This window comes from Phaenicophaeus curvirostris, chromosome 22 (genome assembly GCF_032191515.1).
Source record: "Phaenicophaeus curvirostris isolate KB17595 chromosome 22, BPBGC_Pcur_1.0, whole genome shotgun sequence".
Taxonomy (NCBI): Eukaryota; Metazoa; Chordata; class Aves; order Cuculiformes; family Cuculidae; genus Phaenicophaeus; species Phaenicophaeus curvirostris.
This window is the reverse complement of record NC_091413.1, coordinates 1,892,571-1,909,350: the sequence shown is the minus strand read 5'-3', so window position 1 is coordinate 1,909,350 and position 16,780 is coordinate 1,892,571. Positions and strand designations below refer to the sequence as shown.

Below are 16,780 nucleotides of genomic sequence, written 5' to 3'. Positions count from 1 at the left end.
TCCTGAATAAATCACAACCTTTCTGTTTTCTGCTCGCTCTTTTGAACAGTGTTTGGATATCGGTCTATGCGTTCCTCCTCTTCTGTCCTGATCTGCCTGTGTTTTCTACCTCTCTGCTGCAGGGGCGAGCTGAGTCTGTGCCCCTCGGCAAGGAGGGTCTGTCCTGCGACAGGGCTGTGAGTCCCCGCTGCGTGTCAAGAACAGTTCAGCAGTTCTGCCCCTCCGAAGCCGCTCTCCAGCCCGGCTCTCAGTCACTGAACCTTCATAGAGTCAGTTAGGTTGGAAAAGACCTTTAAGATCATTGAGACCAAGAGTTCGGAGACAACAGACGGAGCTTTTTAAGCCCGTTTGTGCTCTTCGTCCTTAGCACCGGAATAGCGTTTAGCATCCTAGTTCCAGAAGAAGGGGAGAAGCCAACGTTTGCGCTTTGCGTGGAGCCGGAGCGCGACCCCGTCCCGCAGCCCCCCGGCTCCTCCCGCCTCGGCCGCCAGGGGGCGCTCGGCGCCGGCTCTGCGGGCCCCCGGCGGCCTCCCGGCTCCGTCTCGCTGCGCCGCGGGGGCTCGGGAGCCTCGCCTGGCCTCTGCCCGCCCGGCAGCTGCGCCTCGCGCTTCTTCCGCGTGTTAAACGCGGGCCGGCGCCGCACGTGGCCGCGCTGCGCATCCGACCGCCTGCCGCAAATAGTCCGCGTGCGCCTGCGGTTTCTGCTCAAAGTTGAGCTCGGGCGTCGCAAGCGGGTTTCGGGACGGACGCGTTGGTTTCGGGCGCGCTCGGCCCTCTGCGCGGTGCGGGGCGGCCGCGCTGCCACCGCCGTCCCGAGAGCGAGCGGCGGGAGGAAAAGGCCGCCGCCCGCCCGCCCCTCCTCGGCGGCGCGGCGGGTCCGTGAACCCAGCAGTTTACGGTCCCTCCTCCCGGGCCGCGCCGCCTGCGCCGAGCGAGGGGGGAGGCGGGCGCTGTTCCTGGAAGAGCCCGGCCTGGGGAGTTGGTCACATTCTTGGCTGGGATTCAATGACTGAGGCAGACACCAACAAACAGAGGGGGGGAGCGGGAGGAGGAGGAGGGAGGCTGAGCCAGCCCGCATTAGCTCAGCTCGCAGGCACTCTCAGTCTCTGCTGGAAAGAGGAGCTGGGAGGATGTGCGCTCTGTTACCGCGGTTCCCCCCGGCACGGCGAGAGGACCGACAGAAATAGGGGGAGAAAGGCGGACCGAGAGACCAGGAGTCCTCCCGGATCACACTGAGGGACCGCGACGGAGGAGGGAACCCGCTTATCGCCCGCGCCGAGCCCCCGCGCCTGTTTGGAAGTGCCAGAGATTTGGGCCTTTTCCTTTTCTCCTGCGTCGTTCCTGCCACACACCGAGCTTTCCTCCTCCTCCTGCTGCTTTTTCCTCCCCACCCCCGCGCCTGCCTCTCGGTGGATATGGACAGGAGGGCGATCACCGCAGAGAAGCACCAGCCGCCAGAACAGATTTGAGACCCGGGAGCGCGGCGCAGACTTCTCGTGTTCCCGTGGGTGGCGAGTGAGTGCGTGTGTGAGCGTGTGTGAGTGTGTGTGAGAGTGAGGGAGCGGTGGAGGTGTGGGAGGCGGGCTCGGTTTGCCTGGGGGTTGGCTGAGGGGGTGAGTGCTCCATGAAGACCTCTTCTTGGCTCCATCGGGGCAGCCTGGAGACCTGGAGGGTTTGAAATCGTAACCAACCCAGAGAAAAGGAAGAAGAGAGGCACGCATACAAAAGGATTTATTTCCTATTCGGTAGTGGATTGTTAAACCCGAGTGGGAAGGAAAAAAAAAAAAAAAAGGCGAGGGCGGGTTGTTCTATTTTGTTCGTAAATTTTTTTTCTAAAAAAAAAAATCCCTTAAGTGGATTTGTACGAGGGTGGACGATAACTGGGGATTTTTTGCTGTTTGTTTTGGGAATAGAAACTAAAAAATGGAGACTGTAAGTAGAAGCAGCTTCCAGCCTCATCCAGGACTGCAGAAGACCTTGGAACAGTTTCATCTGAGCTCTATGAGCTCCTTGGGTGGCCCCGCTGCTTTCTCAGCACGATGGGCACAGGAGATGTACAAGAAAGACAATGGCAAAGACCCCGCAGAACCTGTATTGCATCTGCCCCCCATCCAGCCGCCCCCGGTGATGCCTGGTCCCTTCTTCATGCCCTCGGACAGATCCACGGAGAGGTGCGAGACCATCCTGGAAGGGGAGACCATCTCCTGCTTCGTGGTGGGTGGAGAGAAGCGGCTTTGCTTGCCCCAGATCCTGAACTCGGTGCTCAGAGACTTCTCCCTGCAGCAGATTAATTCGGTGTGCGATGAGCTGCATATTTACTGCTCCAGATGCACTGCTGACCAGCTGGAAATCCTCAAAGTCATGGGCATCCTGCCCTTCTCCGCTCCTTCCTGCGGGCTCATCACTAAAACTGATGCCGAGAGGCTTTGTAACGCCTTGCTCTATGGTGGCACCTACCCTCCCCACTGCAAGAAGGAATTCTCTAGCACGATTGAGCTGGAACTTACAGAGAAGAGCTTCAAGGTGTATCATGAGTGCTTTGGGAAGTGTAAGGGACTCCTGGTGCCAGAGCTTTACAGTAACCCTAGCGCAGCTTGCATCCAGTGCTTGGACTGCAGGCTCATGTACCCACCTCACAAATTTGTGGTCCACTCTCACAAATCCCTGGAAAACAGGACTTGCCACTGGGGCTTTGACTCTGCAAACTGGAGATCCTATATCCTCCTCAGCCAGGATTACACTGGGAAAGAGGAGAAAGCTAGGCTGAGCCAGCTCTTAGATGAAATGAAAGAAAAATTTGACTATAACAACAAATACAAGAGGAAAGCCCCCAGGGTAAGTGACGCCTTCAATTTTTAAAACGGGCGGGGGGAGAAAGAGAAAAGGGATTTTCTGTCATTTCGGTAGCATCCGTTGATAGCCCCAATTTGTTAGCAGCTGCATCTCCTTCGACTTGTTTAGCAATCTAATCGCGTTCTTCATTCTCCCCACGTGTGCGGTAACGTAGAGGAGCAGTATGCGAGGTGGCACCTTTTTTCTGAGCACGGTACTTGGAGTTTGTTAAAATTATTCGTGTGTGTTTGCATATCTCGTGGTTTGTGGAACCTGGTCTTTGAAAGTCATCACACTGCCCCGGAGTGAGGCAGGAAGAGAGTGATTTCGGATCTTAAGAGCTTCACTGGGGGAAAAGACAAGAAGAAGCAGGAGAAAAAAATAACTGTTCCTGATGGCTCCAGGCGCTGGGTCTGGAGAACAGGCCTTATGAGGAGCGGCTGAGAGAGCTGGGGGTGTTTAGCCTGGAGAAGAGGAGGCTGAGGGGAGACCTCATTGCTCTCTACCTGAAAGGAGGTTGTGGAGAGGAGGGAGCTGGGCTCTTTTCCCAAGGGACAGGGGACAGGACGAGAGGGAATGGCCTCAAGCTCCACCAGGGGAGGTTCAGGCTGGACATTAGGAAAAAAAATTTCACAGAAAGGGTCACTGGGCACTGGCAGAGTCTGCCCAGGGAGGGAGTTGAGTCCCCTTCCCTGGAGGGGTTTAAGGGACGGGTGGACGAGGCGCTGAGGGGCATGGGTTAGTGTTTGATAGGAATGGTTGGACTCGATGATCCGGTGGGTCTCTTCCAGCCTGGTGATTCTATGATTCTCCCCACCAGACAGGCTTTTGTGTATTGCATTCTGTATACATTCAGTCACTTCATCAGTCCGGGGCCAGCTGCAGCAGCTCCCCGAGGCTGAGCCAGACGGCTAAAGCGCTTTTTTTTTTTTTTTAAGGTGTCTTTTGTTTTTCTTTCAGTCTGAGCTGCCTTGAGATCCCAGAATCCCTGGTGTGTGGGTGGGAGGCTCCTGATCCGTGGGCAGCAGTTGCCACCAGGCCTGGGGTTCCTGCCCTCAGACACCGGGCTGGCTGAGGGGATGAGCAGGTCCCTTCCCTCTCCTTTTCCCCCCAGGATGAAGTCAAAGAAAATTCTCCCCTACCCAGTTCTACATAGGAGGTCTCTTGGTTGGATTCTGCCTCCTCTGTCAGACATTTCCAAACTTTCCTTGGGTTTTGCGTGCTTGGAGGGGACACAAACCTCAAAAGGAGAAGCAACACTTAAAGCTCACTGAGAATATTTGGTTAAAATTCTTAATGAACTTATCAAATATCTTTTTAAAGGGGCAGACACTCACCCAGACTTAAAGAGAGCTTTTATTTAAAAAAAAACTCAACAAAAACCCCCAAACCAAACCCAAGGTTTGCATGGTTTAGTGTTTGATAGGAATGGTTGGACTCGATGATCCGGTGGGTCTCTTCCAACCTGGTGATTCTATGATTCTATGAAAAAGGATGCAGTAATTCCGCAGCTCTCCTGTTTGGTTGGCTCCACGTTGTTCCAGCGAGTTCCAGTTCAAGTTCCAGTGTCTCCCCTGCTTTTGTGCTCAGCCCCCCTTGCAGTCCCTGTCCTCCCCCCTCCTTCTCCTCCCTGGAGTGTCAGAGCCTGACAAAGCTGGGCTGTAATGAGCCACATTATCTCCGTGGTTGGAGGTGGATGTGTTTTTAATGGCTTGTCTATTCTCCATCAGTCATGTGCTAAGATGGAACGGTGGGAGAGATGTATCTGCATGTCTGTGAGAGGAGAATGCGGCTCTGGAAATGGAGACTTTCTTGGGAAATAAATTTTCTAGGGCATGCTTTGTTTGGGAAGCAAAATCAAGAAATCTCTGCGTTCTTTCTCCAGAAAGGTACTGTGTCCCTACTCGGTTATTTCCAGAGTTTAGAGGGGTGCTATCCTTTTCTTACAAGGCTTTTATGGCATTCTATTCAGTTGTAGGATTTATCCAGCACCCCAGATGAGGTTGCAGGTGGAGAACAAGAAAAGACTACTGAATCTTGGCTTTGCTGGACTTTTTTTGTGACCCTGTAATGGTTCCTAGCTCAGAACATGCCAACTCTCTTCCCCCACCCTCCAGAATCTCCATGCAGTGCAGCAATTCTTGCGAAGTGGATTCAAGGTACCCAATAGCAGATGCTAAAAATGATGTAAGGAAATCGTGGTCATCTATTTTGCAGAGAATTTTGTCAAAAATCTATCATCGTTAAGTCTCCTGCACAGATTCATTTGGGAGGTGACAAGGAGTTTAATGGGGAAGGACGCTGGTAGTAAGTGTGTGCTTAACAATGGAGTAGAGAAAAAAGAACACATTCGCATGCATCCTGTGCAGAACTGGGCTTAAGTTTTGAGGCTTTTGAGCTGTCTTCAAGGCTCTCCCTATTATTGCGGTGCAGTCTTGAGGAGACTGATAGTGCTGGCAGAGTTCTGTACACTTATCCTTCCTTTTTATGAAATCTTTTTCCAGTGGGCTTAGCCAGCGGATATCATATGCTAAGGTCATTTGTGCTGTAGCAGTGTGTGCAGGTAATTACCGAGATTTAATCAGGCTCCAAGAGTGGCAGACTGTTGTGGCCAGGGGCAAGTAATAGTGGAGTAAAGTTGAGATGCCACGTAAGGCAATGAAAGGATGGTCCCATGTCTGCGGCTGTGTGTTTGGGTTAATGAGTGTCTGTCTGTTGGGGTTTGGTGTGTCTGTTGGACTCTGTCTGTGGATGAAAGGGTGAAGCGTGTGTGTCTGTGGTGGGCTCCCTCTTTGATGTAGAACTCTTCATTGCTTTGTTCTATTTTGTACAGAGGTGTGTCTGTGCGTGGTGTCTGCCCTACACTGCTGGGTCAAATATTTGGTTTTCTGCTTTCAGAGTGGGCTTTTTATCAGTTTCCCAGTGGATGTAAGTATGGATGAGTATGTATACATTGCTCTGTGTTTTGTGTTTTCCCTGGGGCTCTCATAGTATATCATCAGCATGGGATGCATGACCATTTTGATGGTTGTTTGAGAAGCAGTGATGTTTTTGACCTTTTCGTGTGTCTTCATGAGGATTATATGATGAAGTGTGTAGATGTCTGCCAGCACAGCTCTGCCTTTTAAGAGTCTGACTTAAATGGAGGAGCCGTCTTGGCACAAGCCCCCGTTGCAGAGTCAGTATACTGGTAAAACTGCCTTTTTCCTGTCTCTCTCTATTTGGTTTGGGTTTTTTTTCTCTCCTTCTTGCCCTCTTTTTTCCTTGGAGTGGTTTTAAAGCATTGCTACAAGGCATAGCTTTACCTAGATACTTCATTCACGACATGTGTTTCTATATAAGTATCCATTGTGTGTGTCTGATAGTCCGTATTGAGAGATGGATATGTAGGTGCAGATAGGTTGAACCAGATGCACGTTGCCTGGTCTTGCCGCTTGGAGAAGCTTTTACATAGATCTGTGTGAAGTCAGCAAAGGGTCTTGACCAAAGACTGGAGGGAGTTGTGGCAGCAGGAACCACAGAGGCATCAGCCACTTTCCTTACCCTCTTCTAAAATTTGCATTTTTATATCCTCCCCCCCCGTTCGTCCTTGGATGGGGAATTGACCTCCCATAAGGTCCTTCACCTTCCTACCACTTCCCAGAGCCCTTTTTTCCTCTTGAGTGTTATGATAGATTTTCCATTTTCCTTTGTTTGATTCCTTTTCTGGATTTTTCCATCTTCTCATGTGCTCACACAAGGATTTTTCTGCCTTGTTTGTCTCTGGTCTTTCAGAGTCTCCATGCACCACAGCTTTTACTTGAGTGGGTGTTCATTTCCCTACCTGTCTCTCATTTCATCTACTGATACTAGCGTGGAGCACAACCATTACATTCTGCAGTATTTCTAGACATTTAATATGTGAATAACTTGACATGATTACAAAACAGAGACCTAGAAATGCATTATCAGTACCAAGTTTTTCTTGAGCTCAGCAGTTGGTGCATATTGAGTGTTCCCTTGCTGGTGTGGATATGGCCTTGGCGTGTCTCACGCTCTCTTTCTGCTTCTGCACGACAGACAGTTCTCTGCTTTCTGAACATCAGTGTTCCTCCACTGCAGTTGGATTAATTCAAAAAGCAGGCCTGAAGGCTTTGTTGGTAGCTATTTCCAGTAAAGGAGGGTGGTTTAGACTCTGTTTTTGAACCCTTTTTTCCCCTCTTTAAATACTGAACAGCATTTGACAGTGCTTTCACGTTTCCTACCTGTGTGCCAGACATCTGCACTTTTAGCCAAGCTGTGTGTGATCAGCCACTGAGAGAATTGGAGAGCGTTCCCTGCACACGTGTGAACACACCCGCACCAGCCCGGCCGTGTTCCCACGGTTCCAGTCCCAGCAGCAGTTCTATGAAGTGGCTGGAAGCTGGAAGCGGCATTCTGGGTACTGACACATAAAAATGAGCACGTAGGACCTCCCACTTCATTTCACAATGCCTCCCAACCCCGTGCTGCCACAACATGCAGCTTTCTTAGCCGGAGTGAGGTTTAGCCAGGTCAAGTGTGCAGCCAAATCAAAGAGCAGAAATTGCTGAAAGTGGAACAGTGCAGCGTGGACTGAGTTGTGGGGTGGCTGTGGGCTTTGAGGTGCTGCGCTGTGCTTCGTGGCCACTCAAAGTGCTGCAATAGTAGAGCTAGAACATGTATCGTCCTTTTTCTGTGTCCTAGCATCCTGCCTCCTGGCATGTGTAATATTTATTTGTTAACAGTATATATCCTACAGAAGATAGAGATTTTGATTTTATTTTCAGGCAGTGGTGGTCAGACAGCTGGATGGATTTACTTTTTTGGTACAAACTGAATCACAGAATGGTTTGGGTTGGAAGGGACATGGAAGATCACCCAGTTCCAGCCCCGTGCTGTGGGCAGGGACACCGTCCACTGGATCAAGGTGGTCAGAGCCCCGTTGAACCTGGCCTTGAACCCCTCCAGGGATGGGGCAGCCACCACTTCTCTGGGCAACCTGGGCCAGGGCCTCGTTACCTGCACAGGAGAAGATTTCTTCCCTGTATCTCATCAGAATTTCCCCTCTTTCAGTTTAAAACCATTCCGACTTGTGCTAGCCCTGCTCTCCCTGATCAAGAGCCCCTCCCTAGCTTCCGTGTTGCCCCTTTCAGTACTGGAATGCTGCTATAAACATGATATATACGCTTGATAAATACTTCTGGGAAATTTTGCCTAAAACCTTGAGTGTTCAATTGCTTTTCTGGGAAGCAATGAAGGAATTTTGTCCTTTTATCTGGTGTTCAAGAATTATGTTAGAGATCCTCCAGTAAAGTATTTTGAGGTTCCTGAACCAAGAATGTTGAAGTCTTGAGGCAGTAGTTTGGTTCAGAATCCTTTTACAGCTTAAAAGTTGAACTTCAAAACTGATACCATGCTTTAACTGAACCCTGTCTACCTGAGGAAATGTCAGTATTTAAGCAGACATCAGCATTTTTTTTTCAAGCATTCAAACAATTTTACGGATGTTGTGGATTGAGAACAAAGAAGCGCAGGTATGTGCACGTGTCTTAAACAAAGTATATGCTGCAAATCATGATCTAATGGCGTTGAGTCAACTGTGGTTCTCTGTTGCCTCAAAGTAGTTCCAAGTCCCTGAATTCAGTCCTCTTGAATTAGAGAGGGAGTTATATGCAGTCTCTCCTTTTGAAAATCACCGTCTGAAATATTTGAACATCTGCCTCTCCCCTCATTGTCTGGGATACCTCACTTGCCTCTCCGTTTCTGTGGTTTTGGGCTGGGGTGCATGTTCTGCCCAAACAGTAGCTGCTTTGAAGTTGCATGTAAACGCTGTTTATTTTTCGGATGTGTTGGGAGCCTGACACCTGGTCTCTGCCAGGATCGGAACATGGTTATCAGGAGCTGACTGACCGATGAGGGTGTGTTTTGCTTGCTGAGAGGCGTGTTTAGATCAGTGTTGTAAAAGCATCTGGAGGCGTCTGCATGAGGCTGCTCGGAGCATGTCTAGACAGTGCGGTGGTTACAATTCTGGCAGCCACTTGTGTCTTATCTGCCCCTTCCTTGATTCTCAGTGTGGCTGGAACAGGGGAAACTTTGGTGCTACATCCGGGTGGTTGAGTCCAAGCAAGATTTGGGTCTCTAAAGAGGAGCATTGTCTCTTTACACTGAAAACTTGTGTTATTTTCGTCTATTAGCCAAGTTGTTTTGCCAAAGTTAAGGGGTTTGAGTGGTACTGACTAAGGGAAGGTAAGGAGTGGGCTGTTACTGGTGTGATAAGTGTTGATTGGAACTGACAGTGCTGGCTCAGCTGGCCAAACTGCTTTGCCGCAGCACAGAGAATTGTGTCTCAGCATGCACAGTACTTGGACCCAGAAAATGTCTTAATTCTCACCTATTTGGTACTTTTTATAGTGAACGGCGGACTTGACACTGTAACTTTGGAGGGAACTGTCATGGAACAGTTAACGCTAAATCCAACAGGGGATTCTTGGAAAGAAGTCAGAGCGTAGACAAAAGTAACTCAGACCGAATTGTAGAGAAATCTATCGATAGAATGCTGTCAATTACTGGGCTAATCTATTTTAGCAGAGTGGCCATAGAGCACTTAATTCACATTGATCTTCACATACAGGAAGCATTACTTCAAAATGTAGTACTAGAGCATGCTTTTGTTTTAAATTTGTAAATTATTGTGTGTTAATGCTGTATTTTATTAGATAATTCCTAATTTGTTTGCATATGTTTTCTGAATCTGGGTAATATACATCAATAAATCTGTACCACTTTTAATGCTGTTCTGCTCTCAGTCTCTAATACAGTCAGTATGTGTTCTTGGAAAATAATTACGGACAAGTGACTTTGCTTTGAAAAGATGTGCTCTGGTCCCTTACCTTCCTCATTTGTACGTTAAAACAGTGTAGTCTTCCATCTTCTACATTTCATGGTCAGTGTAGAGACTTAAACTCAGGTTATTACTAAAATCGCCTATTTGCATGTCTTCTGGAACAGACAAGGTTAACTGGAAGGTTTGAGGCTTTGAGGCTGGTTCTGCAGTTCTCACTCAGGCAATCAGCCGGCGCAGTAATTGGAACCAGTTCCCCCACAAACCACAGAAGGCTCTTATGTGTATCAGCAGTCTTCCTGTGTGTTGACTGGCAGTCGCAGAAGAGGGACAGATTCTGAACCAGGACATACTGGGGTTGAGACCAGACAGAATGGTTTCACCATGCTTGTGATGCTACCCGATATTCACAGGCCTGCGCTAAAGCCCAGAGCAGAACCTTTAGTTCTGCCACTGCAATATCTTCATTTTGCTCATTAATGAGGTTTTGGTTTCATGGACGTTTATGGTGCGCTGATTGTTATGGCCGTTACTGAAAGGGGCACTTGTTTCTGCAAGCTGTGAGCTGGCTTCAGCCTGGAAGGGTTTTGTCTGTTGGTCGCTGCATGCAGTGTTGGGGTTTAAGGTTGTGGTGGGTATCTAACAGGGTGGGATTTTGTATTCCTGTTTTTAGGATTTGTCAGGGTTTTTTTATTTGATATTTTTACTGATGAAGCAGTATCCCTACAGCTGGGATAAGGGCCAACCTTTTTTTTTCTGATGCAAATTCAAGGACCATAATCTTGGCCTCGAAACTGTACTGGGTGCAGGTGCAGTTCTTGGAGCTTGCCTGTCGGATTGGGCAAGGCTGCTGGCTGATGGAGATGGCCTCACTGCACACAGCTTACTGTTTTGCTTTGGCTTTTGGTTGGCTGGGGTAACAAACACTGCTACAAATTCAAACTTTGATCCTTTCGCTGTTTCATGGACAGAGCCAATGAGAATTCCCTTGAGTGGAGCTCTTATCACTGGCTCCATCTATGGTTTGGTTGCCATCACGTATAAGTGGGCTTCTCTAAGCAGTGGAAGCATATTAAACCAACTTGATAAGCTGCGTAGTTCTATTTTCTGTTAAATGAGGCAGGTCCTGCCCCTTTACTCACGTTCAGTAGCCGTTCTTTGTTTGAACAGTCGTCATTAAAAAGCCGGGGAAAACGTACATAGGGAAAAAGTATCTTAAAACTGCAGTATCATTGTGGAGCTAATCAATAACTTGGTTCCTGGCTTTGTTGTTTATTGATTTATGTACAGTTACCTTTGCACGAGCTTTGTAGAAAATGTGACTTCTGTTTGATTTATTTTTGTTTTCTTTTTAAGTTTAAGTGTTTTCTCCTTCCGTATGAAAATCAGTTGCACTGGAAGCCCAGGAATTGCTTAGGTTTTAAGTTCTAAAAGTCAGCAGAAACATTAACAAGATACAGCCTAGTGCTTGTCTTTCCCTACGGAAGATTTCAGGGATACATTCAGAAGACGTATACCCCTGTGCTTTGTTCCTCATCCCCTGTTCAGTCGGTGGTATGGTTTTATAGAATAAGGTCATTGACTTGGATTGCTCAGTGGTTTCTCAACCCTTTTCACCAGCCAGTTTGTGTAATGTCTGTCTGAAACCTTGAGTAAGGGCATTGAAATAGCAGACAGGATATCAAGTGTTAGGAAGTCTGGGTTAAGTATAACAGACAGTTCTGGCTGGCGAAAGGGGAGCAGCCCCTTGAGCTGGGTTACAGCTCAGGCTCTGTGGAGACAGGCGGCTGGTCTCTGTGTCCCTGTTACAGCTCTTCCCTCCATTCCCTCCACACCCATATCATTAATCGTGTGTGGGTGCCCTGGTTTTCTAGAGATGTGGCTTCCTTCTTTCTTAGTGGCACAGAATTGTATGTAATGATGTCTCTTTCTAAGGATTACATAAGTTGAAGATGATTTCTCCACTGGGAGAATTATGCAAGTTTAAACAGAAGTGTATTTAGAAGGCTTTTCTGTGTGTGTTTTCCAACTCACAATGCAGAGGGTGATTTATTTGCGTCCCCAATTGGACAACATCTGTTGGGGTTGGGAGAAAAACCATTTCGTATCTTTTCACTGTCATAACCTGCATTTTTATCAAGTCCCTTACCCCGTTCATCCTATGTTTCCAGTGTAACAGGCTCTAATTCTCCATGCTTAGGTAGGATCAGCTAGGCGTTCGAGCTGGATGCTTCTGGAGAAGGATCTGCAGGATTGTTAGGGCATACCAGCATTGGTGCTACGTGCCAGTGGGACTGTTAAAATCAGCAATGATACCACCTCTTTTCTTTCAGTCTCTAAATTTTCTCCTTTTATAAGAAGCCGTTGCCTTTATTACCATTAAACAAAAGATAATGGAGGTGGAGCTTCCCAGTTCTGCCAGTGAAGAGTCTAAAATATTTCTGTAATGCTGCTCTGAGTCATCTTTGACCATTTAGTAAAAACACTCCTGCTGCTCCTCAGCAAAATTAAGCTGGTTTCTGTCTCTCAACACAGAGGAGACCTGCTGCAGTCAAGTGCATTTATTGAACTTGAAGAGGCCAAAGAAACTTCTTGTCTATACGTGAACGTCTGCATGAGGCTGTTTGTGTGGCTGTGTCCTGCAGCCCATGATCTGGCAGCTGACCTGGACACAAAACCCTTATGGATTTTGTGCATCTAGAGCACTGGCCATGCAGCTCAGGTGGCGTAGGTGGGATCAGGATAGTAACTTTCCTCCTATTACTTTGTAATACTAGCGTGCTGCCCATCTTGGACTGCACACGCAATGCTTGTAGGTGCTGTTTTCAGGGTCTAGCTTGCAAAATTAATTCTGCTGAGCATTAAAAAGTACATGTTTTGCGGGGAACCTGCTGCTTACTGAAACAGAGATTGTATTAGTACCAATTAGAAGCAATGCATTGCTTTAAATAATTAAAAAGCCCACTGTAAATGTTGTTTCTCTAGGTTCTGTGGGTTTTTTTTTTTGACCTGCATCTTTAAGAAAAGCAGACATCCTCAAGATTGTTCAGGTTTACATATTTATAGCAGTAAGATAAGTTTTGTAGATTTTATACAGAGTAATGGGCTAGAAAGGCAGAAAAATAGACAACATTAAAGCTACAATGTGGTCTGATTTCAGTAACTCTCATTGATGTCATGGATTTCAGTTTTACACTTTTATTATTAAGAACTTTTCATGAAATTATATGTTAAACATGCTTTTCTGAAGTGCCATCATTCCACAGCTGAAAAACTTACCCGAGTTGAAAGATAATGGAGTGTCATTCAAGGGAGGAAAAAAAAAAAGCACCATTCTTAGCTCCCCACTAGGAGCTTCAGTTTATTCAGTGGGTGTGAATTATCTCACCATGCTGGTATGATTTAGAAATATTCCTTTGAAATAAGTGTATTTAGAGTGGTGCAGAGCTGATGTGAGAAGTAAATCACATTCAAAAGAGTACAGACAGCAGCGCCAGGTCCATTATTGCCATTTCTTTGTTCCCATTCATTCACTAATAAGAAACATGCCATACGATGAGCCCTTGCACTAATATATCCAAAGATTTAGTGTTGTTTGGCTTTTTGCCTTTTTCTCTTTTTTTGCCACAACACTGTAGTTTTTTCAAAACCGATGAAGCCAAATAATCTTTGGATGGTGTTCAGCAGTAGTTAGGGATGTGAGTGGTGAAGTGGTGTGAAGTGCTCAGTTACGCTCTTCAGTGGCTATGCAGAACTGCTGTTCAAAGGCCTTGGCCCTCATGGCGTAGCAAATTAGGAGTTCCTTTTCTAAAAACTGAGTTTCTAGAACCGTAGTTACGTGAAGATCTTTTTGATAATGGATTCATTGGTCCTTCTTGAGCCCTGCTGATTCTAGAGCCAAGACTGTGTGTGCAATGTTACTAAATTTTGAAGGAAAAAAAAATTAAAGTATATTTTTATGGTTATATAATTATTATATAAAATTGTGTGACTACAAAGAAAAAAGTTAGTGAAATGGAGGGAAAAAGTGGCAAAGGAAGTTGGCAGTGCTGTAACTATTTGCTTATATTTACCATATGACTTGCATCCTTATTTAAAGCATTGTTAAGCACACCCATGTGTCTTTTAAGTAAATTCAGTCTTTTTGCAGTTATTTTAATAATTAACCTAGCAGAGATGAGTCTGGACTGAATCTGGTCTGCACGCCTGTTTAATATTACAGATCAGGCATTCGGTGTTTGTGGTGTTTCGTGGCTTCAGCTTGAAATTCAAGTTGCTTTGAGTCATCCCTTTCGTCCTTTGTTTGGGTGGAAAAAAGGAGTGGCAGCAAACGGCCTGAAGCTAAGAAATGAAAGAGTTGAATTAGGTTTTAGAAATGTTAGTCTTGGCGTGGGACATTTGCATTTGTACAGACTATCACTCTTATTTTATGTTGAGTTTAGCAGCTTAGTGCTCAAGATGAAAAATGTTACCTATCTTCCTGCTGGAAGAGTCGGGAGGAGCTGGAATCCGAGCCGTGGATTCACCTTTTCATAGAATCATAGAATAACCAGGTTGGAAGAGACCCACCGGATCATCAAGTCCAACCATTCCTATCAAACACTAAACTGTGCCTGTAGATTATTGTCCCACCTGTAGTTCCTATGCTGTGCTGCACAACTAACTCCATTTTTTTCTTCCATTCTAATCCCATGGAGCAGAGGACAGTCTGGTCTTTAAAAACCAGAATGGGTCAATGAGAAAGAACTGTAGCGTTTTCTCTGTTCCCCTTGATTTTGGGCTGGTGTGTGAAGCTCCATCAGTCGAAGAGCAGCTATGGGAGGGGACGGTGTGTAGGGGAGAACAGCAGGAATATCTTCCCCAGCTTCTTATCATCCTTGCTGGGTATCGTGTAAACAACCGTTGCTTGTGTCAAATTACTGAATTGCTTTGGTGCATAGAGTCATATTTACGTATTTATGGATGCGTAGATGAGGTTTAACATCTACCATTATAGATGAGAGATAATGCTTCCAATGATCCTGTGGTCTAGACCTTGAGGTCTTTAATCAGTTTATTTTGTCTGGTACACAGTAGAATAATCCACTCAACATCAGTGCAGTTGTGCTGCCGTGCAAACCATGCCAGGAGCTGATGGCAGTAGTAAAAGAAATATGAGCTGCTTTGAAAAAGACCCCAAAGTACAGCCATAATCAGACCTAATGCCCCGTTCTAACTCGGGGAACGTCATGAAGTAACGTTTTGCTCTGTGGTTTTACTCTAGTGAAGCTAATGGACTTGGTCCAAGATTATCAAAATGTATCTTAGAGTAGAAATCACTTGTCACAGCTTCTGAACGAAGCCAGTTTTTCCCTCTGGTTACAAGCTGAGGGTCAAATTCTGCTGAGGTTTTACAACTGAAAATGTGGTGTAATTAATGGGATTTCAGTGGAGGTTATCTTTTCAGAATTCCATTTGTACATTCAGATTCTACTGTAACAAATTTACATGCAAGTTTATAATTTAGGGTGTCTAAAAATTTATCAGATTTGCCCTCATTAGCTGAACTCATCTACTGGTGCAGTTTTCTCTTATGATAACTTGATTTTATTTCAGTAGATTCACACTAATGAAGCTTCATATATTTCTTTGTTTTGAAGAGGGATGGATATTAATTCATATTCTCCTTAAAGAACAGCTGGATCCCATCTTGACAGATGTGAAAACCCTGACTTTGAAGTTGCTGGATTTTTTGCGTGTGGGTTTTTTTCTCGAAAAAAAAAATCTCCCTTTTGAATGTTCATACTCCTGCAGTCAAAATCATAATCCCCCTGTGTCATCAGAAGCGATTGCCGCAGTCAGTTTGGATGCCACAAAGTAAGCATTAGGTCTCAGGGAAGAGAAATATAAAGACACACAGATCCTGTTTCGAACAAATTTCTGAACCAAGAAAAGCTTGTTCAGGTTTTGTCTTTCTTTTAAAAAAAAGAAACAATTTTTGCTTTAGATTATAGTTGTGAAGTAACAATTGAGTTGCTCCAAATTCACCCCCTAAATCCACATCTGTAACCATGTAAAAGATCCTCTGAACTGGCTTCTGTAATTCCCACTTTGGCAGGGCAGAGCGGGGGTTCTGTGGGTGATGTTCCTGCAGGGACAAAGCTGAATTGCTACCCTGGAAAAAAACTTTTAAAGGACTGGGCTGGCAGGTCCATATCCTAAAACACTGGTTTGCAGATGTTGGCTCGTAACGACCAGCTGGGTCACTGCTCTTCCTGCTGTTCTGGACACACTGGTGGCTTTTTTTTTTTATTTATTATTTTTGGGGGATGGCGGTTTGTTTTTGTGTTTTGGTTTGTTGGTCTGTGTTGTTTTTTTTTCCAGGCTCCTGCTGGAGGCTTCTTGCCCGAGAGCATCTCGGGATTTCCCTTTTGCTGAATGAGCCGCTTGTTGGAGAGGGGGAAGTGAGGGCCCTTCTGGATTCGAGGGACTGGGGGTGGAGGGTGGGGAAATGTCCTGTTTCATATGCAAAGCACACTGGACTGAAAAAAAAACTCCACATGAAAACCTTTTAACAAAACCATCCATGTCACAGCCTGGCAGAGCGCAGCTGCTGGCTTTGTCAGGGCAATATTAATGTTTGAGACTCGCAGAGCCTTTAAAAAATGAGATAAGGGGTGTGTGTATGGGGTGTATGTGTGTGTTTTAAGATACAAGCTGAGGTAAAAAAAAAACAAACCCGTTCTTATCAGTGTCTGTGAATGGAATGTGCTATCAACTGATGCGATATTAACTTCCACAACAGAGACCTGAGCCCAGTGAGATAGGCCCTTACGATCTGCTCTCCTTTTTCTGAGATTTGGATGTAAAAACAGCCCCAATTTGTCAGTTGCTCATATCAATGTTAGCTGGTGTGATTTGGTTGCAGTCAAGTTTTTCCTGCTTGGCCTAATAAGTGATCAAGCAAAAGAAAAAACGTTGCTTTCCTGATGTTAACATATTGTTGCTTCAGCTGGGAGCAGTAAAATCTGTAGAACAAATGAAGAGTCCAGTGTTGAAAATGTCTTTTTTTTTTTTTTTTTTTTTTTGTATCAGGTGGGAGAGTTTCCACAACACTCAGAGTGTGGA

At 46.1% G+C, this 16,780-nt stretch overlaps 1 protein-coding gene across 2 annotated transcripts in view; it reads left to right on the top strand.

Annotated features, from left to right (window-relative positions):
* Window positions 1–1,626: 1,626 nt before the first annotated feature.
* The window catches only part of SKI (SKI proto-oncogene), a 98,813-nt gene continuing 83,659 nt past the window's right edge, over window positions 1,627–16,780 (top strand). Inside the window, exon 1 of one of the 2 annotated variants that reach the window (XM_069874757.1) lies at window positions 1,627–2,835. In XM_069874757.1, coding sequence (XP_069730858.1) covers window positions 1,924–2,835 — 912 coding nt within the window. In that variant the 5' untranslated portion in view covers window positions 1,627–1,923. The remainder of the gene's footprint in view (window positions 2,836–16,780) is intronic. The other variant, XM_069874758.1, reaches the window with a different exon arrangement.